This window comes from Lepisosteus oculatus, chromosome 2 (assembly GCF_040954835.1).
Source record: "Lepisosteus oculatus isolate fLepOcu1 chromosome 2, fLepOcu1.hap2, whole genome shotgun sequence".
In the NCBI taxonomy this organism is placed as follows: Eukaryota; Metazoa; Chordata; class Actinopteri; order Semionotiformes; family Lepisosteidae; genus Lepisosteus; species Lepisosteus oculatus.
In genome coordinates this window covers 16872689-16886756 of record NC_090697.1, presented here as the reverse complement: position 1 = coordinate 16886756, position 14068 = coordinate 16872689, and the positions used below count along the sequence as shown (strand labels likewise).

Here is a 14068-nt window from a genome sequence, read left to right as displayed (position 1 = left end):
ACTGTGATATATATATATAATCAATAAAGATTTCAAAAATTATTTTTTATCATATCTAATTAAATAAATTTCATATTTATTTAACATAATATTTAAATAGTACAGTGAGCCAGGAATTCAAACTGGGACCTTCTAGTGTGTAGGCAATTTGCACCACTGAACCTAAATCATCATTCAGTTTAAACAGCTTGTTTGGACAAGTGTTTCATTTTCTATTGCAACAATCACAACAGAAATTTAGTTGAAATAAGCAAGTCAAAATGTTGCCAAAATAACCACCAGTGACTGAGTTCAAGAATTAGATGCAGGTGTTTATGAAGAATGTCATACACTATATCCTACCAAAGCCAGCTAAATAATATTCTATTTATATTAAAATTTTAATATTGTTAATGATTTTCAGAAACTTATTTTTATTTTCAGCTACCAAAATGTCCCTTTAGTTACATGATTCCATATTAATATTCTACATTAAGCAGATTTTAAAAAGTACTACACTTTTGTTGTTGGAAGCTAACGTTTTCACTAACATCTACTGCACCACAAGTGCCACCTATCGATCATCTTTGACCAGTGAATCACACAGCAGAACTTCACCACGATATTGTAAAGCCAAGCTTAGCTACTTTAATATGCCGATGGGTTCTACCGCAAATTCTGAATTGTTCCATCTGTACTTACCACGTTTACTCCCACACCTCTTGAACTCCTTTTATGCAACACAGACAGTAAGGAGACACTGAGATGCACAGAGATGCACTTCCTGTGCACTATGAAAAATACTCTGGGCTTAGACAAACATTCTTCTCTAAAATAACAAATCTAATCCCAGACTTCCCACACCCGCCAGAATCAGAACACCACCCAATCCTACTGGGAGAGGGAGGAGGGAACTTAGTTAAACTGGCGGCCCAGTATGTGATCTCCTGTCACAGCCTGAGGAACAGGGTGGAGAGGGAGAGGACAGGGTTGTCAGAGAAGGGAGAGAGAGGAAAGAAGGGGAAGAAGGAAACAGGAGAGTTTGGAGAAGGTGAACACAGATAGACCACATAGCTGTACAGATTACACACTCGAAGACTTTCACAAACATGCACAGTCAGAAACTCCAGACATGCACAGGTTGAGATGATTATACAGGCAGGCACAGCAGCACTAGTGCAGACACACAGCCAAAGAGATAGGGGGTGCAGCTGAGCAGGGGTGCAGCTGAGCAGAGCTGCAGCAGGCAGGAAGACAGGGCTGCGGTCCACATGGTGCTATTTATACACTCTGTAACTTGGCTAAATTCCATTTTGGGCTTACAAAATTCACCTATTCTGCTGTGAAGTGGGGCTGATAGCACACAATGATTGCAGTGTCAATCAGGCGAGTACAGTACTTTAATCGTGGATAAAGTGGGAAACCCTCCTATATGTGGAAAAAATTAGGATGAATTAAGATGTAAAAATATGAAGACAGAAGAAACAGGTTTGTAAAGAGTTCATACCTGAGTCTCTCAGGATAGCACTGTGCCATGTTCCACACAAATAAACCACCCCAGTCATGGCCAACCAGTGTCACCTGCGGAATGCCCTTGAGGACAGACAGAAAAGTTACTTCATTTATTATCAAACTGTAAAAAAAACTTTGTATTACCACCGTCAATTCCAACCCCAGATTTTTATATAAAACATAGTCCTGCAGTATTCCAAAGTTTTATAGCAATGCAGCAACTACTTGGAATTTGTTTTTAATAGACTTTTATCTATGAAATTTTATTGGAATTTTGTTATGGAAGAAGAGATTTAAATTCTATACTTCAAATCATTAACAGATAAGAGGTATGTTTATGAATACTGACCACCAAAAAGCTTAGCCTTAAAAATGGCTCGTCAAAAAGGTAATGTTGATTCCAACTTTATGTCAGAGCACCGACAGGACTGTGTTCACTATCTCACTTCCACCTGATGCTACTAGTACTCATGAAATCGCACCAACAAGTTCCCACAATTTATTTTCAAGTTCTGCAATGCCTTCCTCAAGCTCTTAGTTGTTAAGAGAAGAATAAAATGTGCTATTTCAGTACTGTAGTCATATCTAACCAAAACGTTTCAATGGTCCATTACAGCTCTCAAAAATGTCTTCATGCTAATGCATCATGTATTAGTCTACGAACATCTATTGCACTAGATTCTGACATCCCAACCATCAGTGTTTTTCACACAATGCACTAAAAAGCAGTGCATGTGTTACATGTATGTCACATTAGTTGGAGTTGTAGGATTTGTTACCGATAGACTGAGGATGATGCTTCCTTGCTGTGTGCAATCAGAACATACTTTCTAAATACAAATGTAGTACTTAATCAACATATAAAAGATAACAGTTCCTAACAGTATGTGCTGTATACAAGTATTACCCTGCACTACTTAACTTCTAATCCCCTGCAGTAAATCTTTCCTGTGCCTACTAACAACAGAGACTAAATGGACTGTGCCTGCAAGAGTTAGGCTGAGCCCATGAATAAATGACAGAGCAAAGTTAAACATTTATACTTTGACCTACCCCAGCAGTCACAAAAAACACTTCCCCATGTTCACATTTTCATAAGTCACTTAAACAAGACATTTTTATCTTTAAAACAAATTTCACCACTGAACCTGAAGGTCTACTAATTTATCTGAGTTTTCCCTGTAACTGTGAGATGCTCTCAGATAAACTATTTGCCTGGCTACTTAAAGGTGCCATTTATAGAATCTTAAACCAAATAGTGCAGTAAGTTCCTTCTGCATATGGAAAGTGCAGAGCCTAATATGGTCTCCACCAGGGCTCTGTTTTATCCTTCAGTCTCTCCTTGCTTTTGCACACGAGACATCTTGTGGCTTTTTACAGAAAATTGCGAAAGGCCTGTATTGTAATTATCTCAGGAAAGCACGCACGTGATTTTATTATTTTAGTATTTACTGTGTATTTTGTATTAAATTACTGAACAGTACAGTGAAGGGTAATGAAATGTACAATTCTTATAAATTCATTAAAAGGACATTGTCTCTGATTTATTCAATGTATATGATTTATTCAGTGTATGATTGATAGCTGATGTGTGGTGAATGTTCTGGCACATTCTGGGCACCATCCCATCATCCAGGTGGGGCTGCACATTGGTGGTGGTGGAGGGGAGTCCCCATTACCTGTAAAGCGCTTTAAGTGGAGTGTCCAGAAAAGTGTTATATAAGTGTTAGCAATTATTATTATTATTATAAACTGTATGTGTGATTTCAGTAGTAAGGAACACAATCTGTCTGTCTTGCTGAGCAATGAATAACAACTATTTTATCATGATTGAGGGAATTAACTAAAAGTTTTTACTAAAAGTTTGTATTATATTTTGTTGGCTATGTATTATTTTACTTATATTTTACTAACTCCATCTCAGGATGTCTTGTCTCAAAAGATAATATAGTCACACTGTATCTTTACACATTGCTGCCATAGTTCTCCAAGTGACCTATCCTGGAACAAATGGGAAAAAAAAGTTACAAGCAGAAGGGGCTGCTTGTCACGCAAGCCAGCTGCAAAGAAAATATAGGTAGTGGTCAGCTTTCTAGAATGACCATATATAGCCACAATGCAAGCAAAGATTTATATGGGAGTGTATCTTGTATCATTTGTTTCACTGTATAAAAGAGCACTGTAAGTATTGTCTTTTGAGTCTTGCGTACAAGAGCAAGACTTCCATATGCATATGAAATAAAGACGACTTTCAACACAAAAACTCTCTGCTGATGCCCTTTATTTGGCACAATATGATAAACAACTACATTAGAATGTAAGAAGAGTACATTGGTTTCCATAATTACTTCAGCTGCCGTCTTGTCATATTTAAGCCACTTGTTCAGCTTAAAAGCATAGGTAGAGGCAAATTCATTATGCCCATTAACATTGTCATCCATAGAGCTCACTACAGAGGATCTATTGTGAAAGTCAGGGACTTCTAGTGTCCACTGCTGGAAATGATAAAAGCAATAGAACTACTCCACAGGCTTCACTGCAGGTTGCAGATAGTGGCTTGTGGGATAAATAATAATTGCTTAATAATTATAATTGCTTACATTTATATAGCACTTTTCTGGACACTCCACTCAAAGCACTTTACAGGTAATGGGGACTCTCCTCCACCACCACCAATGTGCAGCCCCACCTGGATGATGCGACGGCAGCCATAGTGCGCCAGTACACTCACCACACATCAGCTATCAGTGGGACGGAGAGCAGAGTGATGAAGCCAATTCATAGATGGGGATTATTAGTGGGGAATGATTGGTAAAGGCCAATGGAAAATTTGGCCAGGATGCCGGGGTTACACCCCTTCTCTTTTCAAGAAACACTCTGGGATTTGTAATGACCACAGAGAGTCAGGGCCTCAGTTTTACAGTACATCTCATCTGAAGGTTTTTTACAATATAGTGTCCCTATCACTATACTGGGGCATTAGAGCCCACATAGAGTGCAGGTTGAGCACCCCCTGCTGGCCCAACTAACACCTCTTTCAGCAGCAACCTTAGTTTTACCCAGGAGGTTTCTCATCGAGGTACTGACCAGGCTCACACCTGCTTAGCTTCAGTGGGTTGCCAGATGTTAGTTGTGAGATGCGAGTTGCTAGATGCAAGATTAAGTCCCATTTCTCCCCTAAACCCTGTAGGAGCATGTCCCTATTCACTTTGCTCTGCAATCTAAATGTCACATCAGCCCAGCTCATCCCACAAAAGCTCAATCAGACCAATTTCTAGTCAGTAGGGAATCCATGGCGTAAATGTCACATTCCCATGTCACAGGAAAGCCACGGTTGTATGAATGCCGTGGGAATGTGTGCTGTGCTGCTGGAATGTTGTCAAGTCATGTCATGCAAGTAGCAAGTTAGGTTCCTGGGTGTCATCAATGTAGCACCATGCTGTCAGTCAGTTTGCCATCAGTTTGTCAGTCAGTTCAGGTGGAATTCTATAGTGACTACACACTACTACACGAACCTCAATTGGTCTGTTGTGCACAAAAGTCATAGTAACATTATGCAAGTCTGCAGCATACTTGCTGGTATCCATCAGAGTGGTTCATAATAAACCTTTAGGTCATCACTTAAGAGGCTGGTTCCACTTCTAAAGTGTAAGTCCAACATAGAGTACTGATGGTACAAAGCCATTGTTCGTTTGATAAGGACAGAATATGTATTATTTTCTGCATTGATTTTCACCAGGCTTGACATGCAAAAGGTTAAATCACTTTGTCAACTGTGCACAATGAAAATTCTCATTAATGGGGTGATTTAGTGCTTATGCAACATTCAAAGTCAGTCAAGTGTATTGCAGTCATGAATAAGAAATTAATCAACATTACACCAAAAACATTTAATCTCTTTTCAAAATCGATAATACTTTTCTGAAATTATACATGCATAGTTGTAATGTTTTGAAACTAAACTATGTATTGATGACAACAAACATTTATATTTTTTAAATCAAGCAACATGGTAGCTCAGATTATCTCTCCTGTTCAAAGATTCTAAGGCTCAGCTCCATAGAGCAAAAAGAAAGAGAAAGCTGGTAGCAGAGGGCAAATCTGGACCATGATTGACAGAATAATCATTATTGTACAACTGGAAAGCATTCTGGAAAAAAAGTGTAATAATAAAAATATTAGCAAATCCAACTCAAAAATCTGGATTTGTGTTTAGTCTTCAATGCCTGAAAATTATGGTAATGTGGTAAATGTTGCCAGTTCAGATGTCGCAATCAGAACTCAAAACATTTAAAGTTATTTAAAATATGCAATGCACACAAATATAACAGCAGGACTCACAAATACAGTATATAAACTATTAAACAGCGGGATACGAACCGGCAACCTTCCAGCCACAGCGCAGATCCTAACCCACCGCTCCACCCATATTGTACATGAATTACAGTCATGTACTGTATAGACAACAGCACTTTTACACATTGACATTAACTATTATCTTCCTAAGGCTGTAAAATCACTTCCTCTATCTCTCTGAAAACCAGTCTCTTTCAATAGACACTGTTTTTGTCATCACCTTTGAAACAAAAGAACTCACACCGCATAGTGTTTCCATCACGGTACCTTCTCTTGTCATCCACATGAGGTGATCTGCAACCTCACACATTCGTATGTCAGTTAAATTAGCCTTTAATTAGAGCCTAATGATCTCATTTTTCACAATATGGTTTTCATTAGGGAAAGTGTCTCCCCATGATGGGACTGACACAAATCAAGATTTGTTCTGCTGTGGTGAAGCAGCCTTTATAAATTCTCACGCAGGGGGCAGATTGCAACTTGTGAGATAAAGCAGCGCATTTGTGGTAAAATATGTGTTTGTTACACATAAAATTTAAACAATGTACAGTATAAATCTACCTATCAAACAGAAACAATTCAGCCTAACAGGTAAATTTGTGTCTTAGCACTAGTTTTTGTATCTGATCCACATATGAAGGAAACAAAACTGGTATATAGCAAGTATTTCTGCATTTTTCTCTTGGACAGCACTAATAATTACACCCACAGGTATAAAGTATCTGGTACACATTATTTACTGATCTGGACATAGACTGATGAACAAAACTTACTAACTTGTTCTTAAATATAACAGCTTACATTAGAAAAAATAGTTTAGCCATAATCAATGTCCTTGATTTAAAATTAACAAATACCCCATTCATATGTCTTAGATCTCTTAAAAAATAAAAACAAATTGATGTACTCAAATACCATCTTGTCAAGTGTCAAAAACACCTGTTTCGTTTAATTTTAACATAAGAAACACCTACACATGTAATGAAAAAGCATGTGCTCAATAATAGTATATACATATTCACATAAGCAATAAATAACCAAATAAAAAAGTTAAAATAAAATGCAATAAAGCTATCTGTTGCCTATTGCTTTGTAAGGTTAAGTGCAGAAGAGCTCAGAGCCTTCCTGGACAAAGCCATGCCTTACTTAATTAAAAAAAAATTTACAAAGTTGTAAAACCTTATGTTAGACATGGGCATGTATTAGATTTACAACAGATTATAAATCATTCCATGGGCTGGTTGAAGCACTTAATGTCTTCTCCCCCTCACTTATTATAATTAGAATACGGGAAAGAGGCAACCAAAAAGCTTAATTCTATTAGTCCACATAATGAACCTTAGAGGTTTCAAAAGATTATCTTGCTGAGGAAAGACAGCCATACGAAATCGGTTACATCAAGTCTGTAGAGACTCAACTCTATGGACTGGCATGGCCAGCCCTTAACTGTAATTCCTTTCCTATAAATGATCCTTTTCAGACCAAATGTGTAGAGTCACTACAGTATCTTGCTAGAATAAGTTTCCTTTTATGGGTAAATATCAAAGTTCCACTTTATCAGTAACTATAACAGTAACAGTGACTGTAGAAAAAAAGACTAGTCCATTCGATTACAGAGTAGGTATAATAATATTTGCTTACAGTTATACTGTATGGCACTTTTCTGGACACTCCACTCAAAGTGCTTTACAGGTAATGGGGACTCCCCTCCACCACCACCAATGTGCAGCCCCACCTGGATGATGCGACGGCAGCCATAGTGCGCCAGAATGCTCACCACACATCAGCTATCAGTGGGGAGGAGAGCAGAGTAATGAAGCCAGTTCACAGATGGGAATAATTAGGAGGCCGTGATTGGTAAGGGCCAAAGAGCCAGGCCGCCAGGGTTACACCTCTATGCTTTTCGAGAAACGAAATTAACAACCACAGAGAGTCAGGACCTCAGTTTTACATCTCATCCGAAGGACAGCGCCTGTTTACAGTATAGTGTCCCTGTCACTATACAGGGGCATTAGGACCTACAGCACATGGACCGCAGGGTGAGCGCCCCCTGCTGGCCCCACTAACACCTTTTCCAGCAGCAACCTTTGTTTCTCCCAGGAGGCCCCCCAACCAGGTACTGACCAGGCTCACACCTGCTTAGCAGCAAAAAGTTGCCAGTTGTGAGCTGCAGAGTGATATGGTTGCTGACATATTACTCTGCACTAAGTAACTATCACTATTAATTAAAATAATCAAGCAATGTGTGGTGACATTTTCCTCCAAAAGTATTTTGCACATTGCTAAAAATCAGAAATGAATGAGAAATTTGATTTACCGCTCAATTATGAACTTGGTGAAGTTAATAATCCTCAATGATTGTCTCCTTTGTGTTCAGCACACTTTACCAGTAGTAAGACTATTTTAAAAATCCAACTGTTAAACTAGTGAAAAATGGTACAAGCAGGGGAATTAATGGTTACAATAATTATTAGCAATAAATACATTAGGACACTACTTAACTTTTAAGTCAATTTAAGTTATACCTGCAGTTAAATTAACATATCATATCATGTTACAATAATAGACATCATGACAATTTAAGTACAGAAAGTCCATCTGAAGTAAACTGTACAGTATGTCACTGTATATGCAAAGCACAGCACCGCTTAAAAAAAATTGGTATCTACTGCTGTTTATACTGTATTAGTGTGATGTGTGCATGTACACTTACTGTACATGTGGCGATATGAAAAGTCAGGATTGTAGGCAGTGAAAATCACAGTATAACTGATATATGGGATCTGCACTCATGTCACAGCAGTCACATCACATTACAGACCACTTTACAGATTATGGCTCCCAGGTAAGAAAGGATGTTTAATTTACAGCTCCCTACTGTGAAAGGTCAGTCATGAGAGAATCTCACTGAGGACGGGGAACAAAACACCGTCACTGTGCACTGCATGAGATCTGCAATTAAACAAATCAATAGTGCAGTGGAGATAGGGGCCAAGGGGCTGCAGGGGAGGTCCCAGTTAGCATTAATCAAACCACAGAACTCCTCAGCATTTTCCCTCTAAGGGTCATGTGGTGAGTACTAGGAGAAGCAGCAATAAACGGAAGCCTGCATTCACTCTTCATAAGCCTTCATCTCTGTTATCATCATCACAAAATTATTAAAAGGCCTAAAATGCTTCAATTTACGGATATGATGTGAAACTGGAAAAGTCCAAGAAAAGGAATTTTGCCCAATATCTAAATATCCATCTTCTCTTTAAAGTCATTCAAGTCATTAAGTGTTCTAATGTGTCAAAAAAACAATTAATTGAACAAAAAGGGCTATAGCTAAATTTTCCATAGGAATAGGGTAATTGAAGATGATGATGTTGGAACAACAGAAGCCCGTGACGTACAACACCTAAAAGCAAAAAGAAATGAACAATTCTTGTGTGTATATTATCTGTTCTCACATATTTATTCCGTCTCTGAATTTTTTATTTAAATACATGCTTGGATCTAACTAAACTCAGATCACCAGAAAATAAATAGCACACCCAACTTTAAGAACATCCTATTTTCTGAAAGGTATAAACATGACTTGTACAGTAATTGTTATCCTCAAATAAATCTGAAAACTTAAGACTAACTACACGCCATTTTAAATAATGCTGAAATTGTTTTAATGGCTGGAATTCCAAATGTAAAATGTAAAATTCTGTTTGTACAATTGTTGTTGTGATGGCCAGGATCTTGGCTTTGCTATTTCAGAAATCATCACTTTAAATTAGATATGAAGAAAACCTGCAGATCCATACTGTACAGTACGTGACAGCGATAGGCAGTACACATTAACAGTATGCTCTGCTACAGTCATCTCTTAATAATGATTAAGAAAGGTATAATCTCTTAATGACTTAAAATCAAACTCGTCAAATAAATCTGAAGAATACAAATGAACTCCATGCCATTCTAAATAATGCTGAAATTATTTATTTGTAATTTCCACAACGTCCGTTTGTACAAATATTGTTGTGATAGCCAGAACCCTAGCCTTACTATTTCATAAAACAACCCTCCAAATCAGAAATGAAGTACACCTGCAGATACCTACAGTATAATACAGTGGAAAGCAGTATGCATTGAGAGTATGCTCTGCATTGTTAATAATGATTAAAACAAAAACCTTTTATCTGATGGGTTCACACAAAGTGAGCCAGGGTACATCAGAGCCTAATGAAGAATACCTCAGGCCAGTAATCAACCTAATGAATGTCTCATGGGTCCAAGGGAGACAACACTTTTCCTAGCCTTGAATTCCTCAATTTCCAAAGTGAGAGCTAAAACTAATGCCCTTTAAGTAAATGCAACTCATTAACATCATGAGCCGTTTCAACTGCAGAGATCCATCACAGTTTGTGCCTGTGGATACTTCACCTTATTAAATAAAAACTCCCGAAGGAGACATTCCAGAAATCTAAAATATTGGGTTTCCTGTCCTGTGTGTAGCGTATTCCTGCACATCCACAGCAGGCTATATTGGTTAGTACTGTATATGAAAAACAAAGTAACAAGTAAAGGTTAATTCCACACCACAAAGAATTTACAATGTTTTCGGCTATCAAACCTTCTTCAGGTGTCCATGTGTGTTGACACAGCTTTCTACTTATGTTATATAAATCAAAATAATTCTTCTTGTACAAATCTATCTTTCACTTGCCTACTATTATCTGGGCAAACAATAGCAATTAAAATATCTCAGAAGGCATGTTACTGTGAGACGGAAAATAAAAAAATGCACATATCAACAGCTGGAAAGGGCTGGAATACTCAAAAAAGGTTTTCCAAAGTCCCCATGCATAAACGGACATTTGATTATGACAGCTTGCTGATCTCTGTAGTCTTTCTTTACACACCCTGGAGGACAATTAGATTAACATAATGGTAAGCAAATTTAATGAAATGATTAAATTGAGTAAGAGGGACTATAAAATAAGAAAGTGTTCATACCAGTAATATGTTATCAGACAGATTTCATGCTCTAGGTAGAAAAATGGTCAAATGTAAGGGATAGATGCAAACGTTCATTTAAACTGTTCTACTCACAGAATAAATTAGATTTCTTTCTGCTCAGACCAGCCTGTTCTGAGCACCAGTTTTAATGTTTGCATCTCTTGTAATAAACATCTACCAAATCCTTTCTGACATCACAACACTTTATAAAGCCTGTTTACACTGAAAGTTCTACCTTTTGTAGGATTAACCTTGTACCGAGGATAGTTTACACAGGGGACTTACTGGGGCTGAGCCAGCTTTTTCCTGTTCAATCTCTATACGGATTTAAGGCTTCATGGGTTTAAAGCAGAATGGCAGCCAAAGGAATATTTGATATGACAAAAATCCAATACTGGCTCTTACATTTCACTGCATTTGCAAGATTCCACATAATTTTGCTAGAGTTAGCAACTTATTTAATTCAGTGATATAGCAGTTCATATATAGTACATGCACATTCAATTTAAATCCAAGCTTACTGCATCTTACTCATAACAAATGACTGTAGGAATAGTTGCTGTTGTCCATTGAACATCTGCAGATTTTTGTTAAAAAATGAACAAGCAGGAGAGAAGTAGCAAAAGAAAAATGGATCCATGTGTATAACAACGTGATGCATTCTGAACAAAATAACCAAGTTTTACGTTCTTAGATTAAATACCAGTAATCTGAGGTGTTTGAAGATGGGGCAATTGATAATAACAGACTAGTGAAAACAATGAAATTGAAAAAACATAAAATCATAGAAAACTGATTCTGGCAGCTTGCAAATTCAAACACAATTCACAATTCAGATACAATTCCAAAGTCTTGAATAAGCAATTCATTTCAATTATAGGATATTGACATTTTTTAAATCAATGTTCAACTTACATTTGAGCTATCTAGACACATCTGCATTTTACACTTGTGTCTCACTCTCCTCTGCTTTACTGTTTTTGCTCTGACAGCAGGCTACAGACTCAAAGTGAATTCCACATTTTGTGCTTTGTTTTTTTCTTATGGCTAGAATCACCATACAGTATAAGCCATCAAATTAATGAACATCTTCATCAGTATTATTATTTTGCCTAGCAGACAATCTTTTCCAGGGAGACAAACTATACATACGTATATACAGTATAAAGTTTACATTAGTTACGGGTACAGGGAGCAAGCATGTGACTATAAAATAAACTAATGAAATAAAAATGAAACAAGCTGAACTGTAATGCAAGTCTACACTAGACAAAATGAACCAGTGGTGTTGCACAGGCAGACAGGATGGAAGAGAAACAATCTGGTGCCAAAACAGAGTACCTGATTTGTTACTGTTTCATCTGGTCAGCTTTGTGATTTTCTCAATTAATAAAAAAAAAATCATTTGTCACTCCTGGAACGTCTGGTTTCCCTTAGGGAACTGGGGACGTTTTTTTTTCCTTAAATTGTTTTCACTAATATTGCACTTTCCTGAGCTGTACTACCTTCCCATAAGGTAAAATGCAGGTAGGCAGTCAGACAATCACATTTTATGCGCTGTAACAGGGTAGTAGTGTCACACCCAGTATACCTAGAGAGCGCTCTACTTCTCTCCTGTTCCTTGTTCCCTGTGATTATTCATGTCTTTCTGGTGTGTCCTGTTGTGTAGCCTATTTAGTTCCTGCTTCTGCTCTGCTCCTCGCTCAGCATTGAGGTTCGGATGTCCTGAAACCCTCCTAGCACCAGGTCGCCCCACGTCCGCTGCCTGAGGGCATAAGTTTCTATACGGCATTCCCTGAACAGCTGAGCCTGGGCTAACCCCCGTCTCGCCACTACACATAGGGTCTTTTTCGCTCTCCTGCCATTCCACGGTTCGTCCCTTCAGACATCTGTGACAAGTAGATAATCATAAGGTTTTTGGTTTAAGTATTACATTCAAACCTGTTCTACATAGCACAGGGTTTTTCATTTTTAATGTACAGTAATTCAGAAATGTGCATATATATAGTCTATCTGTCGCTATCATTTCTCACTACCAATAGGTATACAGTATATTAAAATAAAACACTTAAGTTAGGGCAACAAATTCTTTGTTCCCCATTCTTTGCCTATGGCTGGTTTATACTGTACATATTTAGTATTCTAATTTAAAAGTTTATAGGTATTTAATAAACAGGCAAAAGCAATAGCAATATAAGGCCATTGCAGGATTATTGGCTTTCTTGACAGAGACAACCAAGGGAACATAAATACTCTCTGTATCTCTGAATACTCAGATGGATCTTGAGTCCAAAATCCATGGGCTTGAGACCCAGCTTGCTGACCTATTCTGCAACTCAGATCTGGTAGAATCACAACAACTAGTTGATATGCCCTATAGGGACATGACGTGCACACCACAAGCAGAGGAGGAAGAGTCTTCAGACCAGAGAGAGAGATAGATGCGTGACTGTAGGCGTGACTGTGACAATGCATAGGCTTGATGTGTCCATATGCTTCCAGGCCTTACTGGTGCTGGATTCAAGCACTGATAGCTTGGAGGACAGAGGAAGGACTGATGAGACCCAGTGGCCCACTCCTCCCAGTATGAAGGAGGGAGGTCTCCATTATTCTACTAGCAGTATAGTCTGGTATGGTGTGTTGCATGCCCTAGTGCCCAGTTTGCAGACCTCCTGAGAAAAATGACAGGCTCCTGGCCATACCCAGGTTGGATTTCGTTGTCATGATACATATTGCAATAAATGACATTTATTTTAGGAAAAGGCAGGCTGATGATTCAGTAAGACAAATTTAAAGTTTCATCTTAGGAGAAGAATATCTCAGGTGCTCTTAGGGGTTCTACTGGTGCCAGTACATATTGAGGATTTATATGAAGCTAAAAGACTAGAACAGGTGGACCTGTTTATGCAGGATGGGTTACACTTTAACCAAAGGAAATGGGGAAAAGGTCTGAACCAGGAAACTACAGATTAATCAGTCTTACCTGTACTTCTGTAACGGGTTAAATTCCTGCAATGATAGAGCTAAACTAGAAGAACAGTTAAAATTAAAGGATTTTTAAGAGACAACCAAAGTGGAATTGAAAAGGGAAAGCCTTGATTAATTTGTCAGAAATCTTAAAACAAGTGAAAAGTTAATTATGTAACACTAAAGCATATGATATGGTGTATTTCAACTTTCCAGAAAGCATTTGATAAGGTAATTAATGTAATAAAAGGTGGACTCTCAA

At 37.8% G+C, this 14068-nt stretch overlaps 1 protein-coding gene across 1 annotated transcript in view; it reads right to left on the bottom strand.

The window, feature by feature from the left end:
- Nucleotides 1–14068, bottom strand: part of ephx2 (epoxide hydrolase 2, cytoplasmic) — a 97121-nt gene that overhangs the window by 50800 nt on the left and 32253 nt on the right. Inside the window, exon 11 of the mRNA XM_069197634.1 lies at nucleotides 1487–1572. Coding sequence (XP_069053735.1) covers nucleotides 1487–1572 — 86 coding nt within the window. The remainder of the gene's footprint in view (nucleotides 1–1486; nucleotides 1573–14068) is intronic.